Source organism: Lepidothrix coronata, unplaced genomic scaffold (genome assembly GCF_001604755.1).
Source record: "Lepidothrix coronata isolate B3197 unplaced genomic scaffold, Lepidothrix_coronata-1.0 Scaffold240, whole genome shotgun sequence".
Taxonomy (NCBI): Eukaryota; Metazoa; Chordata; class Aves; order Passeriformes; family Pipridae; genus Lepidothrix; species Lepidothrix coronata.
In genome coordinates this window covers 29,310-37,242 of record NW_016690420.1, presented here as the reverse complement: position 1 = coordinate 37,242, position 7,933 = coordinate 29,310, and the positions used below count along the sequence as shown (strand labels likewise).

Genomic DNA, 7,933 nt, shown 5'->3' with positions numbered 1-7,933 from the left:
CCTAATGCAAACAAAAAAACCCCAATCGAACAACAACAACAAAAAAACTAAACACCCAAACAAAACTAAAAACAACAACAAAACAAAAACAAAACAACAAAAAAAAACAAAACCACAAAAACAAAACCCAAAACAACAACACCAAACACAAACAACAACAGCAAAAACAAACAAACAAAAAACCAAACAGACAAACAAAGAAAAAAAAACCAAAGCAGCAAAGCACCCCAAAGCAGGCACATCTTCAGGGACCAGCATCCTGCCTCTCAACCTACTCTGAAGTAGAGACTCCCCCCAAACCTCCCCCGTTTAATATCCAGTCTACCAGAACTCTCCTAAACCAGTTAAGCCCCCACACCTTCAAAGTCAAGGGAGGAAGGAGCTTTCTGAAGCAGCCCGGCCCCACCTCATGGCTCTTCCCACCTCCCCCTGTCCCTGCGCTGATGCTTCGCCTGGGAGCGGGCAGAGCACCATAGCGGGGTCCACAGGGATCGGCTGTGACCCAAACCCCCTCACAGCTTTCTCCTTAACCCTCTCCTGGCTCCTCGCGCCTCCCGACGGCCTCAGCCCCGGAGCGGGCACGGACCGCCCCTTCCTCCGCGTCGCGGCCGCCGCCGGGATCCGGGATCCGGGATCTCCGCCATGCCGGTGGGTGCGGGCCGGGGCCGCGGGCGGGGGGCTCCGGGGGCCGGCAGGGACACGGGGGGCCGGGGCGGCTCTGTGGGGACCGGGGACGTGGCGGGGCGGCGGGACAAGGAGGGCGCTGCCCGGTGCCGGGGCAGCCGCGGGAGTCCCGCAGCCCCCCGGGCTCCCCCAGTCCCCGGAGCTCCCGCAGCCCCCAGAGGGGGAGCAGCGGTGGGACCCTCCTGCCCACCTCCCCCGCCCCATGACCCACCCCAGAGCGCGCAGGGCCTTCTTGGGGAATAAAAATGAAGAAAATGGCAACGACACTGGAAAAAAAAAAAATCCCAGTGGGATCTGCTGTCCCGAGCTGCCTCCGCGGTGGATGATCCTAAGAGGGTTTTAACCCTACAGGGGTGGGGGTGTGGGGGGCACACGTGGTTATGAATAGGTGAAAATATGGGTTGTAGGTAACAAATGAAATATGGGTTGCAGGTAACAAATGATATGTGAATTGTAGGTACTAAATGAAATATAGGTGGCAGGTAACAACTGAAAAACGGCGTTGCTTTTCTTTTTTAAGGAAAGCAAAAAGCACGTGCGAGAGAAGGAAATTAGGACCCGTCTGGTGCCAAAGGTTGAAGGCAAATGATTAGTTACAGCCAAGCACGTTTGTGTTGACCCAGTGTCTCTCACAGGTAGCGAAGTGGAGTGGGGCCCCAGTGGAGTGGAAGGATGAAAAAACATCACTAATGCTCCTTAAATTTCTATTTTGTTTATATTTTTATTATGCTGGGGAGCAGAGGCCTTGTAGACACAAGAAGAATAAGGGTGAGGAAGCAATGAAAACCTCGCAGACTAAGGACAGTGAGTAGTTGGAGGCAGGAGATATGCTTCTCCTGGGCTCCCCTGGGCAAGTGGAGTGAATCCAGCAGAGGCCACAGAGATGGCAACCTGTGCTGACCCTGGAGGTAGCCAGACAGTCTCCAAAGTTCCCTCAGGATTATGCTGTGAGGGACAGCGCAAGGACACCCTAAGGAGGAGTATCAAGAGCTCTCTGTTCCCTGTGGATCCCTTAGTGGCATGTGTGGACCTTTTGGCTGGGGAGGCTCTGAACCCACCTCCCCAAGGGAAAAGGCAAGTGTGGAGGACGAGAGTGTTCATGGTGTGTTGCCAGCTGTGCCCTCCCTGACCCCTCATCTGCCTCTTTTCAGAAACACGAGTTCTTTGTGGACATGACCTGCGAAGGCTGCTCCAAGGCGGTCACCCGTGTCCTGCACAAGCTGGGAGGTGAGTCAGTGCTGGGTGTGGTGTGGGGCAGCCAGCTCTCTAGAGCAACACCAGCTCCAGAGCAGGATGGCAGTGCCCTGGGATCCTCCGTCGTGAAGAGGAACGCCATGGGTAAAAGCTGGAAGTTGGAAACTTCTGCCCGCTCTGCTCTGGGCCTGCTCCTTAGTCAGTAACTAGTCACTGGTTGGTTGCAGGTCTGTGTGACCCTTGGAGAACTTTCAAGGGAGGGAGGAGCTGCCGTGGCTGCAGGTGGCTCTGAATCACCAGGGCCTTACCCTGAACCCTCTGGGAAGGACACTGGTAGACCCCTGCTCAGGCTGCCAGAAGGAAGGGAGGTGGATGTCCTGCCTGGCATTGTTTCCAAGGAGGCCTGGGGTATCTGTGATGCTTCCCTAGATGTGTCATCAGCAAGTCACAGTGAAGAGCTGCTGAGCAGAGTGTTTGGTGGTTGTCTGTATAGCCTGTTTTTAATACCACCTGGAAAATTATAACCCATGTCTCCTGTATGCTGGCATTTTCAAGAGAGAAAGATTTAGGCTGCACTTACTGTTTGTGAGGACTTGCTCCCCTCCAAGGGAGAACAGCTTTCAGTCACCAAGGCAAAGGCCTTGCAAGTTCTTCCAGACCCCATTACCAGCCTGTGGCAATCTCACCTTGTCCATGTGTGGTTGTCACCACCTCCATCACTCTTCAACATGCTGGGCAATATCAGCCTCATGTGATGAGATGGCAGAGCTCTCAAAGCTGATACATACCTACAAGTTTTGTGAAAATAAGTGACTGTATAGAGACTTCATGTCCATTTGTTTTCACTGGGCTGAGAAGGCTCACCTTATTAGCCACTGGGAAATCCACGTGGGAAAATGCCTTTTCCTTCCTTCTACTTAGAGCTGTTAGGAACCCCCACCACTGAGGAAACCTGTCCTGACCCTGTCTTAACCGTGCCCATGCTAAACCACAGTACAGGCTGAGCTGGGTGGAGATTGTAGTGGTTGGTTTAAACTCAGTTTTATTCTGGTTCCTGCATGAGTGCTTGTGTTGGTCCAAGGTGGGGTGAGCAGATTAAAGCAGCTGAGAAACCGTGGTGCCCAGTGCAGAGTTATAGCAGATCTGGCTCCCTTTGTACCATTGCTGGCAGGACACCAGTTTCATTTTGCTGTCTGGTGGTGGTATCAGGGTTTGCTGGCAGGAGATAAATGTCCATTTGACTGATGGCCTGGGGAGCACAGATATGAAGCTGAGCTTTCCCTGTGTTCACACCATTTGGCTGCTTCTAGCTGTGCAAAACTTTCTTTCCTCATAGGTGTCCAGTTTGACATTGACCTGCCCAACAAGAAGGTGTTCATCGACTCGGAGCACAACGTTGACACCCTGTTGGAAACCCTGAAGAAGACTGGAAAGAACACTTCCTACCTCGGGGAGAAGTCTGCACAGTAGCCTTGCCTGGTGTGAGGAGGTTAGGCGTATACCAGGTGTATCCAATGTGGAAGAGAGAGAGCTGAGCTTTTTCCAGCTCTCCCAGTTAAACAGGCTTCTTCCTGGGAAACACAAATGAAAAAAGACCTGCAGATCCAGCTTCAGCAAACCCCTCATATCAGAGAAGCAGCTGGACCACACACAGCCAGCACCATTTCTGTGTGGGACCCCTTAGCTACGCTGCAAAGCCCATCTGTAGTGGAGAGGTAGAACGCAGCCTCTCTGCCATCTCCAGGTGAACCTGGAGTTTGCCAGAGCATATCATGCATGAAAACAAATCCCAAAGATGTTCAACAGCTGACCAGAGAGAGTGGTGGGCCCCAACAATAGCAGGGAGAGTGATGGGACACAAAGAGCCCTGTGGGTATGTGGTGTGGTGGGTTGGTGCTTAGCACAAGGACCTCCAACAGCTGATTCTCCTGATAACGCTGTTAATCCTCCACTAAACTCAGGGACGGAAAAACAGCAGCACCCTGGCACCCTCATGGATGTAAAATGTTGGGGGTTGAATAGCTCCCAGTGCACAAAGCCCCTGGCCAACTGGACATCTGTCCCAGTGACAACCTGATTGTTGCAGCCTGTCATTTTTCCCAGAGTTCCAGTGCTATGAGGACGTGTACAAAACTCTCCTGACTGTAAAATATTTTTGCAGACAAGGTTTAATTTCAGTGAAAGAGAATAAAATGGGAGGAGGGGGGCTGCCCACTCACTGCATGTGCTGTTCTTTAGTGTGCAAGGTTATTAAATTGCATCTCTTAAGAGCTTGTTTCTGTCAGTGGAGCTTTCTGATCCAATGACATTTTTTAAATAGTCTGGTTGGATCATCACAAATACCCAGCACAGATGCGCTGAAACCAGTTCATGCTGATTTAATTCCCAGTCAGTAAATTAAATCAGGGATTTACACCAGCAGGAATTAAACTGATAAAAGAAAGAGTTGAGCTGGTAGTGATGTGTGTGCAATAGATCTGCATTGTTTTAATAGAGTGACTTGACAGATGTAAAATCTGCAGTTTGTTTCATTTGAGTAGGCTCTCAGTGCTTCATAGAAATTGTTTAAAATCATAGCTCTAATCAAATAACATCTCCACTTAGAGAGAAACATGCTCTGAATTGATTAGTGCCTCAAATAGTTTTCAGCTTGTGGTATTGACTGCAAGGGGTTTTTTAACTTGCAGGGACTTGTGGATTATGTCTCAAGTGCCTGAAGAATTTAACTATTACAGGAAAGCCAGTCTCAAATAATGTGAATGTGTCCCTTTTCCTGGCCCAGTTTTCTCACCATTTTCCTTACATTACATCAAGGCAGCCAGGGATTCGGTTTGGCTGACCAACCTGGCAGAACTTTTGTTTTCCTGTTGCATTTTAACTGACTTAGAAGCTCTTTGACTTACCTAAGGATTGTAAGATCCAAAACAAAGGAGAGGGGTGGCTGAACAGCCCTTGCAAGTAGTTTGCTGCTAAATCACTTCAGCAGTCAGGGGGAAAAAAACCAGTACTTTAAATTTTACACACCATATTTCCTTCCATAGAGAATATTTTTAGGGGTTAATCTCTAAAAGGAGGGAGGGAAGTTGCAAATCCTTGGCGTAGTTCTCTGGTGGATGAATTTCTCTTGGCTTGTGACCGGCAGAGGGCATCTCTGTATAAGGTTGTCTCCTCTGGGCCTTGGTATTTTTCCCACTTATTTATTTATTTGTGTATTTATTTATTTTGCAGGAACTCAAACATGGCTTCAGCAAAAAGATGGCTTAACTGTTTGCATGTCTCCCAGCTTGCTGTGTCATTTGACCTGTGCCAGAAGGCTGGCAGGAGGAGACAGCTGCATCTTGGGCTTTAGAAATCCAGAGGAGGAGGTTATGTTTTGTTTCTAGTCCCACAGTAAATCGAGGCGCTGCTTTTAACTTTCAGTGCATGTCTGTGTGTCCTGTGTGTCTTTGTACTGCTTTGAATGGTTTTCTGTAAAAGAGGTGGCTTTTAGGGATGGGAAACTACCCATTACATGCAAGACAGGTCTCCCAGGAAATTGCACCTATCCTTAGAAGCTGACTGCAACCTCTGCCTGAGGGACATGTCTCAGGAGAACTGTGTTTGAATGTCACTTAGATGCTGAGGATCTGTGTCTTGGCAGTTGTTTTTTCCTCACAGAACAGACAAACTTTCCGTTTGGGATGCAAGTTCTGGGAAGAAGGGACTCTGGTAGCCCCTGTAAATCAAGGATAACCACGTGGCCTTTTGAGCTCAATGGGGCCATGAGGCACAAAGTGTGCAGAAGAGAGTGCCTGAGCTGATGGGAAATACAGAAGGTATGGAGGAAGGAGAAGGGTGTGGGAATCTCCAAGGTTCCTTATTTCCTGGCCCAGTGACCAGTGTTCTGTGCTGTACTGTTGCTTCCTTTTAATTCAGGTTTTCAGCCCAGTGACAGGACTGCATGCCTGTCCCAGTCTGCTGTCTCTCATTTCACCTGGGAGATGTCTCCCATGCCTACCTGTCATATGGGACTTGTTCTACAGAAAGGAAAACCAACCAAAGTTTGGAGGAGAAGTTTATATTTAGAGATTTTTCACACTTGTACATTAAGGTTACTTTTGACATAGTTGCAATTTATTCTTTCCTAGAGTGGTATACTGCTTCAAAGTCCCCCTTTACCTTTGATCTAGAGCATGATTAATTGGTGTAGATGCACTTGCAGGGGGCTGGAGAGAGACACATCAAGGAATGTGTTGCAGACACTTTTTATTACTTTTTAATTTAAGGGAAGCTAAAGGCTACAGTGTAACATCACTGCATTATTTTCTTGCATTAAAATCTCCCAGTGGCAAGAAATTTCCAGAGCCAAGGCCCAGAACCACAACCTATTTCTGCTTTGTGCCTGTGCACTCAGATGCCCAGCAGGACCCGTCCAGGGTCCCAGGGAGTGAGTGAACCCCTTTCCCTAGCCCACCCTTGCTGCTCTGAGCTGATGTTTGCCAATCTTGGTTATCATTTATTGCTTTCAGCTTCCTCCCAGGCATGGCTGTTGCTTTGGCATGGAGCTGGATGGCACGTGGTGGCATGGCTGGCCTTGGAGCCAGTAGTCCTTGTGGCCCTTGCTGTCTGCCAGACTGGCAGTGCCCACAGAGGATAACTCCAGTCTGTCTTGCTGTAAACCAGGCTGCTCCTCCTTGATGTCTGGGCTGCAGCCCGTGCTACCCACACTCCCCTCGCTGCTCTGCTCCCCTCTCCCTGCTCTGTTTTGGTTAAAGCCTGCTTATCTCCGAGCCAGACAAGGAAAGGTTTCTACCCACAGTCATCCAGAAGCTTCATGCAGATACCTGAACTGTGTGTGCAGGGTTTGCAGGCTTTCATACCTGATGGCTCGTGGCATTTGATGTCCTCCTCACTCCCTGTTCCAGAGCAGAGGGATCAGGAGTGACAAGTCTGCATAGGCCACCTCTCTGTGGTGCCATACCCTGAGGATGCTGATGGGAACAAACCACTGGGAAGGCACCAAGGGTTCTCCTGAGCTCTGCCTCATCCTTCCTTCGGTGGGCTTAGTCTCATTGCATCCCCCTTCCTTTCCCCTGGCCCTGTGGAGAAGGGAAGGGAGCTGCTAGGAGTTCCTCTCCAGCCTCCAGAGGAGAGAAGCACTGTGATGGTCACTAACCCCAGCACTTTGGGCATGTTCAGTGAAAGTGCCAAAGAACCAGAACAACTCCTGTTAGAGCAGGGCTGGAGGATGACTCCCAAGCTGCTCCTTGTTTTCTCCACCAAGACCCCAGCAGGACAGCATTCTGTGTGCTCCCCTATCAACCTTGCAGGCTTATCAGGGGACCAGGGCATTGCAACCAGAGCAGGCAATCTGCAGAACACTTTTTCTGCTTGTTTCCTTTTCCTCTGGATAAGATAAGGTGTTTGGGGAAGACGACCTGCTGGTCCTGCCTCCAAGAGAGTGAGTGCAGGAGGCTCTGCAGCAGCACTCCTGGAGCAGTGGCTCTGCAGGAGCACAGGATCCTCCCAAAAGGCCACTTCTCCCATGAGCATGCAGCCAGAGCTGAGTAATGACACCCTGGGACAGTTCTTGCTTTGGGGTATGGGCTGTGCTTGGGCTGACTATAGCTGTGATAGGGGACTTAGGGAAGGATGGTTGAGCCTGAATGGAGCAGCAGACCTTGTGGGGTGGCTGGCTGAGAGGCTTATGGAGAAGCTCTGGGAGAAAAAACAACTTCATAGACTAAAAGGGTAAGAGAAGTCAGTACCTAAGCAGAGTCTTTTTGTTCCACCATTGACCAACTTCAAGATCTTCAAAATCTTCGTTGATCAGGTTGGCCTGAAGTTGGCTGCATGTCATGGGAAGAGACCCCCACAAGCCCACAAAGATAATGTCACAATATTTTCCACAGGAAACAATATACCAGACACTGAGGCTGTGAGGCTGTTTTCAGACAAGGAAATGCTCAGTTTGCAATGCAAACAGGAAAGGGTGGCACTTGGAAAAGGAGCTTTCCTGTACCACAGACACCTTGGCTCTGCAGGACAACCCAGTGACCTGCTGGAAGAGGGATGT

General features: G+C 49.8%; 1 protein-coding gene across 1 annotated transcript; it reads left to right on the top strand.

Annotated features, from left to right (window-relative positions):
• Window positions 1-530: 530 nt before the first annotated feature.
• ATOX1 (antioxidant 1 copper chaperone) lies at window positions 531-5,297 on the top strand. The gene is made up of 4 exons (XM_017834815.1): window positions 531-648; window positions 1,836-1,911; window positions 3,215-3,367; window positions 5,107-5,297. Exons 1-3 carry the CDS (start codon window positions 643-645, stop codon window positions 3,346-3,348), a joined length of 216 nt encoding a protein of 71 aa, XP_017690304.1. The 5' UTR covers window positions 531-642; the 3' UTR covers window positions 3,349-3,367; window positions 5,107-5,297.
• Window positions 5,298-7,933: the final 2,636 nt, after the last annotated feature.

Bases quoted from the DNA above. Each gene is read 5' to 3' on its own strand.
- ATOX1 (XM_017834815.1), top strand. The intron at 1,912-3,214 runs GTGAGTCAGTGC...CTTTCCTCATAG, and splicing joins TGTCCTGCACAAGCTGGGAG to GTGTCCAGTTTGACATTGAC.